At 52.0% G+C, this 17,793-nt stretch overlaps 2 protein-coding genes across 2 annotated transcripts in view; one reads left to right on the forward strand and one right to left on the reverse strand.

Moving 5' to 3' along the window:
* The window catches only part of LOC311531826 (uncharacterized protein), a 64,336-nt gene extending 56,977 nt beyond the window's left edge, over positions 1 to 7,359 (forward strand). The window contains exons 23-27 of the mRNA XM_084649575.1: positions 73 to 156; positions 954 to 1,156; positions 3,331 to 3,409; positions 4,548 to 4,763; positions 5,266 to 7,359. Of these exons, the coding sequence (XP_084505701.1) occupies positions 73 to 156; positions 954 to 1,156; positions 3,331 to 3,409; positions 4,548 to 4,763; positions 5,266 to 5,316 (633 nt within the window). The 3' untranslated portion in view covers positions 5,317 to 7,359. The remainder of the gene's footprint in view (positions 1 to 72; positions 157 to 953; positions 1,157 to 3,330; positions 3,410 to 4,547; positions 4,764 to 5,265) is intronic.
* A 976-nt stretch (positions 7,360 to 8,335) lies between these two features.
* LOC311531419 (uncharacterized protein) overlaps positions 8,336 to 17,793 on the reverse strand; it is a gene marked incomplete at its 5' end in the record, with an annotated part of 28,463 nt that continues 19,005 nt past the window's right edge. Inside the window, one exon of the mRNA XM_084648778.1 lies at positions 8,336 to 16,129. Within this exon, the coding sequence (XP_084504904.1) occupies positions 14,301 to 16,129 (1,829 nt within the window). The 3' untranslated portion in view covers positions 8,336 to 14,300. The remainder of the gene's footprint in view (positions 16,130 to 17,793) is intronic.

A 17,793-nucleotide genomic window follows, 5' to 3' on the forward strand; every position in this document is an offset into this window, starting at 1 on the left:
TGTATGGGCAGCGGGTGGCCATCAAGGTTGTGTGACTTCACCCTGACAGCAGCGAGTCCCTTCTACCTGCAGGAGTGGGAGCTGAGGCAGCAGCGAGAGCAGCTTCACTTGGAGAGCAAGGAAGCCCTGGAGGCCCTGAAGGAGCGACTGATCCAAGTACGTCCCTCTGGGAGCCTGGCACGGAGCTGCCCTGGGGGGCACTCCTCCCACTCCCCCGTCCCGTGAGGCTGAGCTGCACCCAGCACTCTTCAGCCTGGCCTCCCTGTAGAGCTCAGCAGGGATTGTGCTTGATGCTTCACACCACCAAGAGAGATGCTGAGACTGGGCCGGGTAGCACAGCAGGCCATAGCCCAGCCTTTCGCTGCTGGACACCTGGGGCTGGATTCCCAGATTCTGCTGCTTCCAGAGGGGGAGGAAGGGTGTGGACCCTAAGTGGTCTCCCCTGCAGACTCTCACTTCTGCCCCCAGGCAACCACCTTCATCTCCCCACCCCACCCCCAGGATCTCTGCTGCAGCCCTCTGGGTTGCCTCTCCCACCCATAAGGACATTCCTTCTGGTGGCTCTGTGTGGCTGAGAAGGGAAAGGCTGGAGTACAGGGGCAGGCCATTCAGGTTCCTCACTGTTGGGTCAGTGGAGGGGAGGTCTCTAGCACCTTCCCTATTCATGGGCTGCCAGGATCCCAGCTTCCAGCCCGTGCCCCATCCTCCAGGCCATGCCTCCCCCGGGGTGGAAGGCTTCTCCGATAAAACCGAGATGAGCCTGGATCTGAACTGCCCTCCCCAAACCTTCAGATCTGGGTCCAAGCACTGCAGCAGCCTGTGTCTAGCTTCTTTCACGAGTGAGAGACATGATGAGGCCCCCACCCGTCGGTTCCTCTGGCCAAGGGTGGGTGGGGAGGACAATGGGCATGTGAGGCCTGGGACCAGCTGTGTTGACTGGCCTCATCCTGCAGGAGCACCTCCAGGAGGTTGCCAGCCTGCGGCGCAGCCAGCTGAAGGAGGCTGGGGGCGGGGAGCAGCAGACGCTGTGCCAGCAGCTGCGGGAGAAGGACAACGAGCTGCGGGCCATCCAGAGGAGCATGGCCCACTGGAAAGACCAGACCACCTGCAAGCTGGCCCGCAAGTTTGAGGAGGAGCTGAATGCGGAGCTGGAGACGTAAGTGAATAGCTGGGGAGGGCGGGAAGAGAGATTCCACAGATAGTGTGAGGGGCCCTACCACCGCCAGCAGCCAGACCTCTGCTCCTTGTTGGGGCTTTGAAGTGCAGGGCTCTAGCCCATGTCTCTAGCTTCCGCGAGCAAGCCCAGAAATGGAGGGTGGCAGCGTGTCCCCAGTGGCCAGTGCTCTGGGCTAAAGGGGCAGGAGATGTGAGAGCTGCTCCCAGCTCTGCTCCTGAGCTGCTGTGGACCCTCGGGTGAATCCCTGATGTCCCTTCCACACCCAGAGTGACGCACTGCACAAAAAGTGCCATTTCTGTGAGGGTGCTGGCGGGTGGCACCCACGTTTGTGCTGGGCCCAGCTCCCCTGTAAAGTGGGGAGAGTAAACTCGCCTCCTCGGCATAGTGCTCTGGAGCTGGGCTGAGTGTTCACAAATCAATAAGGGATGCAAGAGGGCATCAAACTAGTCCCCCCTCTGTCCGGCAGGGCAATGACTGGAGGCCGGCACCAGACTGCGGAGGGCTCTGGGGGCTCACACTGTGGGTCCAGGACCCCTTAGGAGGGGTGAGGGGTTGGCCTGCCTGCCCCTGCTGGAACCAGTGGACGGTTTAACCGTTGACGTCAGCAGGAGCTGAGTTAGGCCAATGCTGAGCACTTCTGAAAATCCCTCGGTGGAGTAAGTCAGGGAGGAGACAGGTGGGGGGCTGGGGCTTGCTTCCGGTGTCAGCTAGAGAGAGAGAGCAGCCCAGTGCCCGGACTGGAGACTGAGTGAGGCCCTTGCTCGCTGGGCACCGCTGGGTGTCAGGGAAATCCAGTGACTATCCTGCTCCGGACAGCCTGGGATGCTGCACTGGAGCTGGCTGCTGGGGGTGGCTGAGGCAGCGCAAGGCACTCGGGGAGGTATTTCATTCTCCGGTGCCCATTCAGGCCTACACTGCTGACGTGCTGACAGTCCAGTGTGGGGGACGCCTGCTCACTGGGACCGGGGCTGAGACCCCTCAAACTCGCTTCACCCCAGCCTCTGAACAGCCCCCTGGTGGTAACAGTTTTTGGCCACTACCATCCTGGCCCAGGTTGACAGCAGTGAGCACAAGGTCACCCAAGCCAGCTAGCCTCCCTCATTGCCATGTGGTCCTTGGATCACACCCCTTCCCTGGAGCCAGTCTGTTCAGCGAAACGGCTGCTTCTTTCCCTGCAGCCGCAGTATGGCGTTTGTAAGGGAAAGGTGACCGCTGGCATCGGCATGTGCCGAGCACCCCATGAGGGCCCGTTGTCGGCAGTTCCCGTAGAACGGACTCATAACAAAGCTACTAGACCATACACTAGCCTGTCTGGCAAAATGGGATCCTGCTGCTATTGGCTCTGTGGGGTGGATCTCTGTGTTTCACGGGGGATGAGCTGGGAGGCATCAAAGACAATGGAAGGTTTGTCTCATATTGGGGCACTCAGCAATGCAATCCCAGGGTTAACCCTTTGAGCCCTGGCAGATTTCTGGGGGATGGTACCTGGAAGCTGACGGGGCCTACTGTCCTCTGCTCCAGGGCAGCTTTATGCCGCTGTCACCTGGTGGAACCCAGCGGGGATCAGGCCCTGCGTACTTAGCACAGGGAAGTGGCTGGGGAGGGTGTGTCGCAGCTGGGAGTTGAGAGGGTGAGATTCCCGCCTCCCATTCTCCATGCTGTCCCAAGTCCTCCCGGAGCCCTACGTGACCCCGCCCCAGTCCCATTGTCCGCTGAGAGCCAGCACCCAGGAGCTGGAACTGGGGTTTGCAGCCTTAGCTTTTTGTCCACTGACACTTGTCTTTACTCTTAAACTGGCGGCTGTTTGCCCCTCGGAGGGTGGCTGTTACTCCGGGGAATAGCGTAGGAATGTTTGGGATGGAGAAGGGTCTGTCTGGGCCAGTGGGGGGTTTGCCATGCAGAGGGATCTGGCCCTTGCTCCCATTCTCAGCTCGAATGTATCCGGAGAGAGCCTACACAGATCTCCGCTGCCCTTCTCGAGTCCCAGCAGCATATCGCCCTCCGGTCACCATTCCGGTCAGCCATATGGCAGCTCCCCACCTGGACCCTCCTGTGGCGGGGGGGAGGTTAACTCACTCTGGCCAAGGAGCGACTAGGCTGCCTTGCCTTCTCGTGCCATCTGCCCATGAGGGAATGTGATCTTCCCCCCACAGGTGCTTCTCCTGGGACAGGCCCAGGGGCCTTCGCAGGAGTGTGGAGAGACTGGACGCAGAAATCGGGCGGCTTTCCACGGTAAAGGAGAAACACTCACCTCTGGCTAAAGGGAGGACAGTGAAAGGGCCCCGGCTGGTTCAGGGACCTTCTCTGCTTGGATCAGTCTCACTGGGAGGGCACAGGGCAGCTCTTCCTCGGCTTGCCAGGCATCGGAAGCTCCCAGCCAGGTTCTGGGCTGAGATGAGTCTGTGGAGCAGGGGATTGTAAAGGGCAAGGCAGCCTCTTAGGGAGAGACAAGGGAGATAATAGTCCAGGAGGCTAGAATCCAGCCCTGTGTGCAGAGTAGTGTCAGTGAGTAGCTGATGGGTGCTACAAGCTGCAGGGCTATTCCAGTGGCCCTAATATCTCCCAGGCACCTTACGTGTCCTGCAGCCATGTCCTCCAATGCTGTGCCCTGGGGAACTCACGGGCCAAGCAGAGGCAGCCAGGGCTGGCACTTGGACAGGGGGGTGGTGCTTCAGGAAGCTGCACTCCTCCTTCGGAGGCAGCTCTAACCCAATCCCAGCTGCAGGGAGCAAGGGCAGGAGGCCTGTGCGGCCGGTGGCGCTGTCTCTCACATGAACTGACCCCTTATGCTCCTTAGTGTATATGAGTCCTGAGCCCCAGTGTCCTGGCCCTATCCAAGCTCAGGTAATTCCATCCTGCCCTCCCCCCCCCCCGGCTCCGTGCCCCCTGCACTCTCAGTTGGATGCATTCTGCTTCATCTCTTGGTAGTGTGGCCGTGTGCTGCTAAACCGGTGCCCCGTTCCACCCCAGAGATGGCTGCATTTCAGGGTTCCCAAACCTCTCCTGCCTTGGGAGAGTGTTATGGTGCTTAACTAATTAGGGCTTGTCAGACCCTACTATGCCGCGACCCTGCACTAACAGCATGCAGCCCTGGTATTGTGTGTCCCACCCGGATGTCTCTCAGCACATTGGGGAAACTGAGGCTCGCTGCGCTGACATATCTGTGGTCACCCAACAAGCCTGTGGCAGTCAGGAACAGAACCCAGATCTCCTGGCCTACTTCCAGGCTCTGGCCCCCTGACTGTGCACCTCACCAGTGGCCAGGAGGGAGCAGCCCTGGTGTCTCCGGTGTGCTGGGCCCACATGCCTCCAGCTGGCCTCAGTGTGTTTTGACCCCCGGCTAAAGCTTTCTCCTTTCTCTTGCCCACAGGACCGGCACGAGCACACCCATCTCTGCCCGACCACCTCCTCCTCCCTGTGCACCGCCCCCCAACTTGGGGGGCGCAGCTTTGTGTCCTCGAAGATCCTGCGCCAACTGCAGGGCCGCGTGAGGGAGCTGCGAGCGGAGAACGCCCTCTACTGCAGGGGCAGCCTGGATGATCTTGCTGCCCTGCGGGCAGAGCCAGGCCAGACGGGCAGAGAAAAGGTAATGAGGCCAGCGCACTCACCTCAGCCTGGCCTGAGGGCCGAGCCACGAGCTGCAGGCCGTGACTGCCCGGTTCGGCTACCCAGCCGCCTACTGCATGGCAAGGCTCGCTGCAGCCATGACCTACCAGTGCTGGGTTCAGCGGCCCAGTCCTCGAAGGTATTGGGTTGTCTAACGCCCATTGAAAGCCATTTAGGTCCCTAAATACCTCGGAGGACCTGGGCTGAGTGTCTCTAAGCTCCCCTTCCTTCCTTGTCACTGTGGCTTTCTCAAACCCTCCCCCCTGCCCCGTGTCCTCGTCTCCACCCTCTTCCTGATTGTCTCCCACACTCCCAACCAAATCGCTTTCCTTCTTCCCCTTCCCTTCGGCAGTTATCTATTGGGCTCCATCTGCCATGGGCTGGGAGACCTTCTCACCCAGCTGTGTCAAGCTGCATGGGCGGGAAGGAGCTAAACCACAGGGAGCCCAGCTTGTGCGATTTTTCTCTTCTCCCTGCTTCAGAGGCGCCTGACACCAGCTCTCGGTCCCACCGGTCCCTGGGGCGAGCTATAGGAAGTAGCGCGAGTGCTGCTGGGGAACATGAAGCTGAGCAGGTGGAAGAGTCATCTTCTGTGGGCAGACCGTGGCGGTGCAGGACGGGCTATGGCAGGGGTGGAGTCGCTCCAGACGTCGAGGGTGTCCAGTGGCGCGCTCGCTGCTCCCGGGAGTCAGGAAAGAAGCCCATCACATGAGCTTGAGAAGAACCCAGGAGGTTCTCCGCTGTCACAAACCCTTGGCTGCTCTTCATGCTCCTGGGCTGTTTCCTGCTTGGTGAAGCCAAGGCCCTTGTTCCCTTCCGAGCAGACCCATTCCAGTCCATGGCTGAAGACGGGAGTGATCGGTTCAGAGAGGGGATCTAGGGCAGTACCGGAGCCATGCAGTGACTGTTCAGTGCTGGGGCCAGTCCAAAGAGCAAGTCCAGGCAAACACTGGAGCCCAAGTGGAAGAGTCTCCGCTGAGGCATCAAGGGGTTGGTGCTGCGGGTGCTGTGAGAGAAGGGGCGGAGAGGGTCTCATAGCCCCGGGGGTGCGGTGTGGAGTGATGTCTTTTCTGCTAGCAGTGGGAAGGTGGAGGAATGGGTGAGTGTGGGTGGCTCTGGCAGCTACAGGGCAAAGAGTTCCTGGTGTCGTGGCCGCTGGTATTCGTACGTGTCTGAAGGATGCCTTGGCATCCTTTAAACCCTATCCTAGCTCCTGTTCCAAGCAGGAGGTACTTTATGCTAAGCTCTTTGGGGCAGGGACTGTGCCTTCCTCCGTGTTTGCACAATGCAAGTGCTACCAGCATATGAATAATGGTGTTAACTCAGCAATCTGTGGGAAATTACCAAAACGATGATAATCCCTAGGTTGTCAATAGCACTTTTCAGCGGCAGATCTCAAAGCTCTTTAAAAAAGAGGTCAGCTTCGTTAGCCTCATTTTACAGATGGGGAAACAGAGGTATGGAAAGGTGCAGTGACCTGCCCAAGGTCACCCAGCAGGCCCATAGCAGAGCCAGGAATAGAACCCAGGTCCCCTGAGGGGGTCAGATATTCCAGAAGTACATGCATGCCCCTCCCAAGAGCAAGCCGAGCGGTCTGGGTACAGCGCTGGCTGGTTGGGCCGCAGCGTCTGAAGATGGCTCAGGATTCTGCATCTTGTTTTCACTGCTGGTTGCTAGCTGTCTGGGTTCCCGCCTCGCCTCCAAGTAGCCTCAGAGCCGTCTTTGCAACACCTCCTTGCAGCGCTTTGCCAGTTTTCAAAATGCAGCTGGGGGCAGTGTGTGTAAAAGTAGCCTAGATGTCAGGTATGAGGCCTGCAGCAGAGCCAGTCTCTGGGCAGCCTGATGAGTGCAGCTGGCGTACAGCAGGCTGCCGGACTGGCTGTATCCCGATTGGTGGGCAGAGGCTCAAAGCATTTGCCCATGGCTGTGATAGCTCCTGTTCCCGCTTGTTTCTAATCCTACTTGTGCCTTGCCTCAGTCCAGGTAATCCAGCTCTGACCCGGGCTCTGATTCTTGGCTACTGAATTGTTCCACCCACTAGGCATGACTGCCCATCTCCGGGGCTCTGAGACTGGGCAGAGGGTGAGTTCCCGGGGGGTCAGCACTGAGAAATGGGCCAGATAAGCTCGCCCCGCTGCAGCTGCCTTTGTAGATGTGCTGCTACCGTCTAGCTTCAGTCCCTACACCAGCATCTTGTGTTTAAATGCCGATGGGGATGCTAGAGTGGCTGTTGATCAGGTTTTTGCCTCAATCTTTAAAAAGCCCAGTGTGTTAGTGTGAAAGGTGAGGCTTTGGCCTCCTCAGGGGGCCCACGGGATTTGTGGCTTTGGAGCATCTTGAAGACTAGCAGGCAGAGCACTCCCTACGCCTTGCAAGCCACGGTTAACCCACTAGTCCCAGCCCTGCTATTTTGTGACATTAATGTACCGTACCAGCACAATCAAGACATCTGTACCTCTTATTACATGCAGGGTGCTCCACTTTCTGTCCATGCCCATGGAACAGTATATTGCAACCATGGCTGTCGATACTCTGTCTATGTTTGTATATAAACACACTACGGTATGCTGGGGGCTCCTGGTTTTATATGTGGGGGGAGAGGGGTTTTGGGGGGAGTGGGGTGGTAATTTTGTAGGGATATGTTTTAAGAGACGCTTGTCAAGCAGGCCCCTCAGGGCAGTGTTTGAAGCCAGCATAAAACTGCAGCAGCAGTATGAGTGTGGGGGAAAGAAAACATAAAACAAGAGGACCCACAAATACTAAAGCTGTGTGACACCTTTGGCCCGAATAAATCTTTTATCCCCCACAAAATGGCTCCCAGTTGCATCAGTTTCTATTCAGCACAGTTCTGCAGGAGGCAAATTGAACCCATCAGTGTCAGACTGTAGGAGCTGACCAGGGAGACTTGTTCCAAACTAACCCGCTTGCAATAGCATCACCATCATTTAAACTCTGCCAGTGGCAGAGAGACCCTACCAAAGGGGCCATAGGAGTGGAGCAGAGTGGTTTTCCATGATGCTAAGAGCTCAGGACTAGATCCACAAAGGGGACTTAGGCATGCCGGAGATCCTCAGCCCCCCTGCTCAGCTTCTACCTAAGCCTGTAGTTGGCAAGTGTCCCCAGGCGCCTCTGTGTCTAGTGGTGCATGTGCCCAGAGCCGCCCATGGTCTGACACCGTTGAGCCCCGATGTGGAGCTAGTCCTCAGCACCCAACATGCACCTGCTGTGCAGAGCAACGCTGGGCTTAGTCACTGGAGAAGGGTGTGGGGTCAGGAGAAAAGGGCGTGCATGGGTCTGCGGTAGGTGACAGAGCAAGAGGCTGTGGTGACTGTAGAGGGGTCAACATAGTACATTGGTCATAGTCAGGATCTGAACTGGCCAGCTTTGTCCCATAGCTGGTACTGTGCCCTAAGAACGGCAATGGCTGTTTCCCCCTGCATGGTCTGGCATAGTTGCCTGTAATCTGGGGATGTGCTCAAAGCACCTTGCTCTTCTGTGCTGGTAGGGAAGGAACCTGCCCATTCCATGCTGATAAACAACAGAGCGAGCACATTGCATTTTATGCTTTAATAAACAGCATTATAACAAAACAACCATCACACTTACATACAAGGGGGCTGGATACAAGTGAGAGGAAAGGATTATAAATACATTTCAGTTGCTATTTCCACTCTCTATATACTAAAGCTGTGAGACCCACATCTATAAAGTTGTGTTTGAAATGGGAATGACTCTCCCTGCAAAACAAGTTCACAACCCCTGCAGTCCTGCCACCAAACTAAGCGCTCATCAACACAAGTAAGGTGCAGTGAAGCTTAACTTAAGACCTGCTGTATGCACAGTGAGAAAAGGAGGACTTGTAGCACCTTAGAGACTAACCAATTTATTTGAGCATAAGCTCTCGTGAGCTACAGCTCACTTCATCACAAAAGCTTATGCTCAAATAAATTGGTTAGTCTCTGAGGTGCCACAAGTCCTCCTTTTCTTTTTGCAGATACAGACTAACACGGCTGCTACTCTGAAACCTGTCTGTAGGTGCAGTGTTTGTACGGCTGTAACTATGCCAGGTGGGGAGAGGGAGGTGATTTCTTACCAATCTAGTTCTACAGTAGAACACCTAGTGTGGAGCGTTATACTGTATAAAGTGCCTTAGTAGAGTATAATTTATTCCCCTTCCTGTATGGAATAAGCTATACCATTGTAAGCACCTTTACACTGGTTTAACTGCATCCATGTGAGGGGCAGGTGTACCGCCTTAACTATACTGCTATGCTGACGCAGCACTATGTCTGGGTGGAAACAAGGCCTGTAGATGTGATTTTATGCCTATTTAGTTAAATCAATGCAAAACCCTCCCCGGACACACTCAGTAACAGCAGCTTATTTTGGTTTAGCTTAAGTCAACGGGGAACAGGTTACAGATAAACCCAAATGAGCCACTTTTACCTTGGCCTAAGAGGCATTTGTAGCTGTACCTGATTTAACAAAATCAGGTTAAGTTAAACTGCAACACCTTTCTTGTGCAGGCAAGATCTAAGGATCCCAGTGCTAAGAGTACCTAGGGGAAAGCAGTCAGTGCTTGTGAACTGGACTGGCAGCTAACAGCAGGCACATGGGCCCAGACTTTTAAAGGTGCTTATGTACCTAGTTCCCATCGATTTCAATGGCAGTTAGGCATCTCAATACCTTTAAAAACCTGGTCTATAACTCCTTGTGTTGCAGAGAGATGGCAGCTGCCTGAATGCAACCCACCTTCCTTTATGACACTGAATTTTGAATAGAGCTGTCAAACAATTAACAAAATTAATCGTGATTAATCACATAATTAAAAAAATGAATTGTGATTAATCACACTGTTACACAATAATAGAATACCATTTATTTAAATAGTTTTGGATGTTTTCTACATTTTCAAATATATTTAATTACAACACAGAATACAAAATGTACAGTGTTCACTTTATATTTATTTTTGATTACAAATATTTGCACTGTAAAAAAAAAATAGTATTTTTCAATTCAACAAATACAAGTGCAATCTCTTTATCATGAAAGTTGAACATACAAATGTAGAATTATGTACAAAAAAACCCCTGCCTTCAAAAACAAAACAAAGTAAAACTTTAGAGTCTGAAAGTCACTCAGTCCTACTTCTTGTTCATCCAATCACTAAGAGAAACAGAAAGAAAAGGAGTACTTGTGGCACCTTAGAGACTAAAAAATGTTTGTCTCTAAGGTGCCACAAGTCCTCCTTTTCTTTTTGCGGATACAGACTAACACGGCTGCTACTCTGAAACCTAAGAGAAACAAGCTTGTTTATATTTACTGGAGATAATGCTGCCCGCTTCTTAATTACAATGTCACCTGAAAGTGAGAACAGGAGTTCGCATGGCACTGTTGTAGCTGCCATCGCAAGATATTTACATGCCAGATGCCCTAAACTTTCAGAGCTTCGGCCATCCTTCCAGAGGACAGGCTTCCATGCTGAAGACACTTGTTAAAAAAATAATGCGTTAATTAAATATGTAACAAAAAACCCTACATTTGTAAGTTGCACTTTCACGATAAAGAGATTGCACCACGGTGCTTGTATGAGGTGAATTGAAAAATACTATTTCTTTTGTTTATCATTTTTACAGTGCAGATATTTGTAATCAAAAATACTATAAAGTGAGCTGTCTATGCTTTGTATTCTGTGTTGTAATTGAAATCAATATATTTGAAAATGTAGAAGAACACCCAAAAATCTTTAATAAATTTCAACTGGTATTCTATTGTTTAACAGTGCGATTAGTCACGATTTATTTTTTTGAGTTACTTGCATGAGTTAATAACTGCAATTAATCGACAGACCTAATTTCTAAATGTTTACTCTTATGTTGCTATCAAATTGGCCTTTGAATAAGGAACCAATCAGCCTCGGGATTCCTTTTGTGTTATGCAAAGCAGCCCTGGATAAAGACAATCCACCAACCTGAGCCATGTGACTGACATAAACCCAGCGAGCGGGAATGAAAGGTCATGTGATGGGGAACGGATGGGTGGGGATTAAGATATTTTGAACCTAGTCCCAATTCCCAAAGGCTCTATGACTTCATGCTCATCCAAAGCCTGGTAAGCAGCCTGTGCATCCCATCACCAAAGAGGCCAGATGTATATATCCTGACTTTAGCAAGGCTTTTGATGCTGTCTCGCATGACCTTCTCATAAACAAACTAGGGAAATACAACCTAGGTGGAAGACCGCTCCCAGAGACAAATTATCAGTGGTTCATAGTCAAGCTGGAACGGTATATCAAATGGGGTACCACAGGGATCAGTTCTGGGTCCGGTTCTGTTCAATATCTTCATCAACGATTTAGATAATAGCATGGAGAGTACACTTATAAAGTTTACAGACAATATCAAACTGGGAGGGGTTGCAAGTGCTTTGGAGGATAGGATTAAAATTCAAAATGAGTTGGCCAAACTGGAGAAATGGTCTGAAGTAAATAGGAAATTCAGTAAGGACAAATGCGAAGTACTCCACTTAGGAAGGAACAATCAGTTGCACACATACAAAATGGGAAATGACTGCCTACGAAGCAGTACTGGGGAAAGGGATCTGGAGGTCATAGTGGATCACAAGCTAAATATGAGTCAACAGTGTAACACTGTTGCAAAAAAAAGCAAACATCATTCTAGGATGTATTAGCAGGAGTGTTGTAAGCAAGACACGAGAAGTAATTCTTCCACTCTACTCTGCGCTGATTAGGCCTCAGCTGGAGTATTGTGTCCAGGTCTGGGCTCCACATTTCAGGAAAGATGTGGTCAAATTGGAGTAAGTCCAGAGAAGAACAACAAAAATTATTAAAGGTCTAGAAAACATGACCTATGAGGGAAGATTTAAAAAAACCCAATTTTTTCAGTCTCAAGAAGAGAAGACTCAGTGGGGACATAACAGTTTTCAAGTACATAGAAGGTTGTTACAAGGAGGATGGAGAAAAATAGTTTTCTTTAACCTCTGAAAACAGGACAAGAAGCAATAGGCTTAAATTGCAGCAAGGGAGGTTTAGGCTGGACATTAGGAAAAACTTCCTAACTGTCAAGGTGGTTAAGGACTGGAATAAATTGCCTAAGGAGGTTGTGGAATCTCCATCATTGGAGATTTTTAAGAGCAAGTTAGACAAACTCCTGTCAGGGATGGTCTAGATAATACTTAACCCTGCCATGAGTGCAGAGGACTGGACTAGATGACCTCTTGAGGTCCTCTCCAGTCCTGTGATTCTATGATATTCTAGGATGCCTTCTCTCACTGAGCTGCAGCAGCTATCCACGTCTAAGTGACTACGTGAGCATCTGGGTCACCCTCCTGTACTATCTTGGACTAGTGCTGCCCGGAATTGGGGAGTGGGGTCAATCCCCCCCACACACACACTCACACAGCTCCCAGGGAGTCCATGTAAGGGAAGTAGGATTCAGGAATGGGTTAAAGATGCAGACAAGGCCTTAATTAGCCCTGCTGTTCCTGCACCTGGGGAAGGGCAAAATTATCAAGAAGGAAGCCCAACAGCTGGAAGGGGGAAGCCAGGAGGAAGTCCTGGGTCTGACAGAAGGAACGAGGACCCAGGAAGGGCACTGACCAGGCTGCTAGCAGTGGGCCCTAACGGCCGAGAGGCATGAGTCCTTGGAAAGAGGCCCAAGTGACCGAGGTGGTTGCAGGAGGTAGAAAAACTAGGCCAGAAGTAAACAGAGGCTGCAGGAGATGAAGACTCTTGGTGTGGTGGCCACAAAAGAGGGTGCAGTGAGGATGAGTGACTGGAATGGACTAAGGTGGTGAGTGTGCTGGGGCTGGAGACGCTGGGTAACACTGTTAGATTTGTCATTGTTTTCAGAATCCCAGGGGAAGGCCTGAGGGCCCAAGCAGGGGGCCCACAGATACTGAGACTGTGGTTTCGACTCGGAATTTGGTACCTGAAAGGGTGAACTCGCTGGAGGGTTAACTTGTTGGAAGCGGTGAACCACTAGGTGTCCAGAAAGGCTGCTGACAGGGGCAGGGAGAAGAAGAAACTTGCTATGTGGGCTCAGGCTCCAGGGCGCGCACCAGGCAGCGGGCTGCTCTTTCACGGGATTTTTGCCATGAAAAATTGATCATTTTTTTTCACTTTTATGTAACTTTGCCCCAGAAAACTTAGACTTTGTCAAAAACTGCTTATTTTTTGGCTGAAAGCTTCCAAAAACTGAAAGTTTTCCAGTTTAAAAAAAATGCTCAAGGAAAGCAAACACTATTCCACTCTTGATGGAAATGTTTTGAATACCCATAGCTGAGACTAGCAGTCTTGCCAGATGGTAAGCCTTGTAATATTTGGTCCCTTTCCTAAAGCCCAATGGCTGGAATCAGGTTATAAACTGAGGTTCTCAGTTATCACCTTTAAAAAAAAGTTTCTAGTCCTGATGGCTGCAGAGAGATGGTTCAGGTGTAGAAAGAAACTTAGAAAAAAAATAAAATTTCCCCTGAAAGTCTGTTTCCAAATTAAGTTATCTCCCATCCAAAAACATTTGGCAATATTTTTTTAACAAGTAGCTGCAACAATAAAACATAACCTCAGTGTGAGCTTTTTCCTCCAGGCTGTGTAATCCCGGCAGGACCTTCTGCATCCCAGACTCTCATTCCCTGTGCCCAGAAGGCCTCCAGAGCATTGGTGGAAATTAACAGGACATGCGGCAGCACAATGAGTCAGCTGGACCCACTCAGACAGTTTTTTGCAGGGTTCCAATAGAAGAGAACTGCCACCCTGTTACGGGAACCAATTGTGCAAATATTCACATTGGCGTACTACTCACATGAGTCAGGGGTCTTCAGATGGGGAAATTCATTTCATGCAGAAGGCCTGTGCCTGGCTTATGTACCACTTAAGCCCTTATAGGGAGTACATGATGCTGGCCTTTTGCGGAGAAGTGAATTTCACCACAGTGGGAGTAAGGGCTTCATTCTCATGCCCCTGCCACTGAGAACCTCAAACACCTGATCACTTCACACTCCGTGCCAGTCAGTTTATAATATTTGCTACTGTGTAGTCATTGAACTTCACTTGTCTTGCAGACCTCACTGAGACTTAAAAAAATCTAGCCAACCCTCTTGACTCAGCTATGCTATACTGTAATATATTGTCTGTAGGGCTGCATAAGAAATTCTTGTTTGTATCATCAATTACATTCATTGGCAAATCTTTTTATAATCAAGAGAAATCCTGTTTGTAAAGGGATAAGCACAAGAGGATCGCACTTAACTCTGCATTGCCTGGCTTTGGACAGCTTGTTTTCTCAACCTCAACGTTCCACAGCACTAGTTTTCTGCATGGAATTTCCTTGTTCGTTCCCAATTGTCCCAAAATACGATTATTCTTTTTTCTTCATGAAACAAGTCTTCCACCCTCTAGAAATACTGCCAATGGCACTTCCCGAACGCTGCCTTTCCGAGGTCACGGAAACACATCTGCCTTCAACGGCTAGCTCTTTTTGTTAAATGCAGCCAGGTCCTATGGTGCGTGGGTTTTCTGATGTTTTCTCAGATGCGCGTGTCGTCTAAAGCCTCTCTCACACTCAGGACACTTATAGGGTTTGTCTGTCATGTGGATTTTCTGATGCTGAATGAGCGTCGAGCTCCTGCTGAAGCTTTTCTCACAGGTGGGACATCGATAAGGTTTTTCTCCCGTGTGGATTCTTTGATGATCTATGAGACCCGACTTCTGAGTGAAGCTTTTCTCGCACTCATTGCATTTAAAGGGTTTCTCTGCGGTGTGGCTCCTCTGATGCGCCATCAGCTTGGAGCAGTGGACAAAGCATTTCTCACATGCAGAACACTTGTAAGGCTTTTCCCCTGTATGGGTTCTGGAGTGTTTAGTAAGGGTTGTGCTGGAGCGGAAGCCTCTCTTGCACTCGGGACACTTAAAGGGCCTCTCTCCTGTGTGGACTCTGCGGTGTTCAACAAAATGGGATCTCCGAAAGAAGCTTCTCTCGCATTTGCCGCACTGGTAGCGTCTTTCCCTTCCAGGGTCGCTCCTGGAGGCGTTTGGCTGATCAGAGGGGCTGTCCTCCTCCACAGCGCCCTCCTCCGTATGGACTCGGAGGCGGTGCTCGCTGAGGGCCGAGCTGCGGCTGAAGCTCTTCTCGCACTGGGGACATTTGTAGGGTCTCTCTCCTGTGTGGATCCTCTGGTGCTCAATGAGCCGGGAGCTGCGGCGGAAGCTCCTCTTGCATTCAGGACACTGGTAGGGTCTCTCCCCTGTGTGGATCCGCCGATGCTCGGTGAGGTGTGAGTTCCGCACGAAGCTCCTCTCACACTCTGGGCACTGGAAGGGGCGCTCCCCTGTGTGGATTCTCTGGTGCTTGATCAGGTGTGAGCTCAGAGCAAAGCTTTTCCCACACTCTGTGCATGTAAAGGGCCTCTCTCCGGTGTGGCTCCTCCGATGCGCAATCAGCGCCGAGCCCTGCTTGAAGCTCTTCTCACACTCGCTGCACGTGAAAGGCCTCTCGCTCGTGTGGGTCCTGTAGTGGGTGGTGAGGGTTGAGCGGTTCCCAAAGCTCTTCCCGCACTCGCCGCACTGATGGGGCTTTTTCCCAGTGTGGACCCTCTGGTGCTCCGCCAGCCGCGAGCCTCGGCTGAAGCTCTGCTGGCAGTAGCTGCATGTATAGGGCCTCTCTCCGGTGTGGACTCTGTAATGCTGCAGCATGCTCGTGCTCTCTGCAAAGCTCTTCTCACACCTGGTGCACTTGAAGGGCCTCTCCCCCGTGTGAATTCTCTGGTGTTTGATCAGTCTGGAGCTCTGGCTGAAGCTTTTCTGGCACTCAGAGCATTTGTAGGGTCTCTCCCCCGTGTGGAGTCTCTGGTGTTCCATAAGCTTTGAGCTCCGACTGAAGCTCTTCCCGCACTCGGGGCAGCTGTAGGGTCTCTCACCCGTGTGCACTTGCTGATGCTGAATAAGGTGTGCACGCCGGCCGAATTCCTTCTCGCAGGTGGGGCACTTATGGGGTTTCTCCCCAGCATGGGCTCTGAAGTGAGAGGTTACATGCGACGGGTAAGGAGAGCGTTCACTGTATTCCATACAGCAGTGCAGCCTCTGCTCGGGGGGGGTTCTCGCGGAGGCAGCGGCATCTTCCACTTCACTGAACCCTCTGCCACACCGATTCGCTCCACAGCTTCGGGTTCCTGCTGGCTTCCCCTGCTGTCCTTCTGAGCCAGGCTGACCCTTGCCCACACCCCCGCTGCAGTCTGGGAAAGCACTTGCCCTGGCTCGTGGCGAGGCCCTGTGCTTGCCCAACCTCTCTGGAGACTCCTTGTCATTATTTCTTGAGACAAGCTCATTGGCTGGAATAAAGGGGAACCCAGAGCTGAATTAGTGCATGCACACAGCTCAATGGCTACTGAACTTATTTCATAAATGCCTAAGATAAATATATTTACGGTAAGTCCTGTTTTCAGAAATGATTTAGATACTCCAGAGCCTTAGGCTTGGTCTGCACTACAGAGCTAGGTCGACAAGGCAGCTTACGTCGACCTAATTACGTCAGTGTCTACGCTACAGCCTTGCTCCTGCCAACGTAAGTACCCTACTACACTGACATAACTCCACCTCCACAAGAGGCATAGGACTTATGTCGGTGTAGTTAGGGCAAAGCAGGGTTTGTGTAGATACTATTACTTACATGGGCTGTTCGCTGTCTCTGCCGGAGCCATGAAACTGACAAGAAAGCTGGCTCCAGGCTCCCCTGCCGGGCTGCTGCGGAGTCTCCACTCCAGGCTGGGCTGCTCCCCGTGGTTCCAGTTCCCCACTCCCTGCCGAGAGCACGGCAGCCACCCAGGCTGCTGGCTTGGGCTGCCACCCTGGCTCCCCACTGGGAGCCCAGCTGTCCCCCATGGTCCTGGTTCCCTGCTCCTCACTGGGACTATGGCAACCAACCAGACTGTGGGCGTGAATCTGCCCGCCAGAGGCAAGAAGCCCTGAATGGCTTCCCCCCCACTCCCAGCAGGGACCCAAAAGCTGGGGGAGGGTAGCTGTGCCCCTGGTGCTCAGTCCCCTACACTGTCCCTCTCCAATCCGTAGAAGTGCTCCTGGTGAGGGTGCACAGCACTGTGGCTGTAAAACGACCTAACCTGGGTCGATTTAAGACTGTAGTGTAGACATGCCCCATACCTCATCGAAGTCAATGGGACTTAGGCCTAAGGGCTAGATCCACAAAAAGACTGAGGTGCCCACTGGAATCCTCAGCCCCAGATTAGGTGTCCAGGCTCCCTACACAAGGCATGAGAGTCAGGTACCTAAGAATGCGAGTTACAGGAGACAGCAAGCTGGGCGTTTCGCTGCTTAAGTTAACCAGTAGGAAATGCTGACGAGAGGGCTGGGGCTCAAAGGTCATTAGAACCTTTAGAGATGTCAAGAGTAACAAGAAGGGTTTCTTCAGGTATGTTGGCAACAAGAAGAAAGCCAAGGAAAGTGTGGGCCCCTTACTGAATGAGGGAGGCAACCTAGTGACAGAGGATGTGGAAAAAGCTAATGTACTCAATGCTTTTTTTGCCTCTGTTTTCACTAACAAGGTCAGCTCCCAGACTGCTGCGCTGGGCATCACAAAATGGGGAAGAGATGGCCAGCCCTCTGTGGAGATAGAGGTGGTTAGGGACTATTTAGAAAAGCTGGACGTGCACAAGTCCTTGGGGCCGGACGAGCTGCATCCGAGAGTGCTGAAGGAATTGGTGGCTGTGATTGCAGAGCCATTGGCCATTATCTTTGAAAACTCGTGGCGAACCGGGGAAGTCCCGGATGACTGGAAAAAGGCTAATGTAGTGCCAATCTTTAAAAAAGAGAAGAAGGAGGATCCTGGGAACTACAGGCCAGTCAGCCTCACCTCAGTCCCTGGAAAAATCATGGAGCAGGTCCTCAAAGAATCAGTCCTGAAGCACTTGCATGAGAGGAAAGTGATCAGGAACAGCCAGCATGGATTCACCAAGGGAAGGTCATGCCTGACTAATCTAAT

Source organism: Lepidochelys olivacea (genome assembly GCF_965140295.1).
Source record: "Lepidochelys olivacea isolate rLepOli2 genome assembly, chromosome: 15".
Lineage (NCBI taxonomy): Eukaryota > Metazoa > Chordata > Testudines > Cheloniidae > Lepidochelys > Lepidochelys olivacea.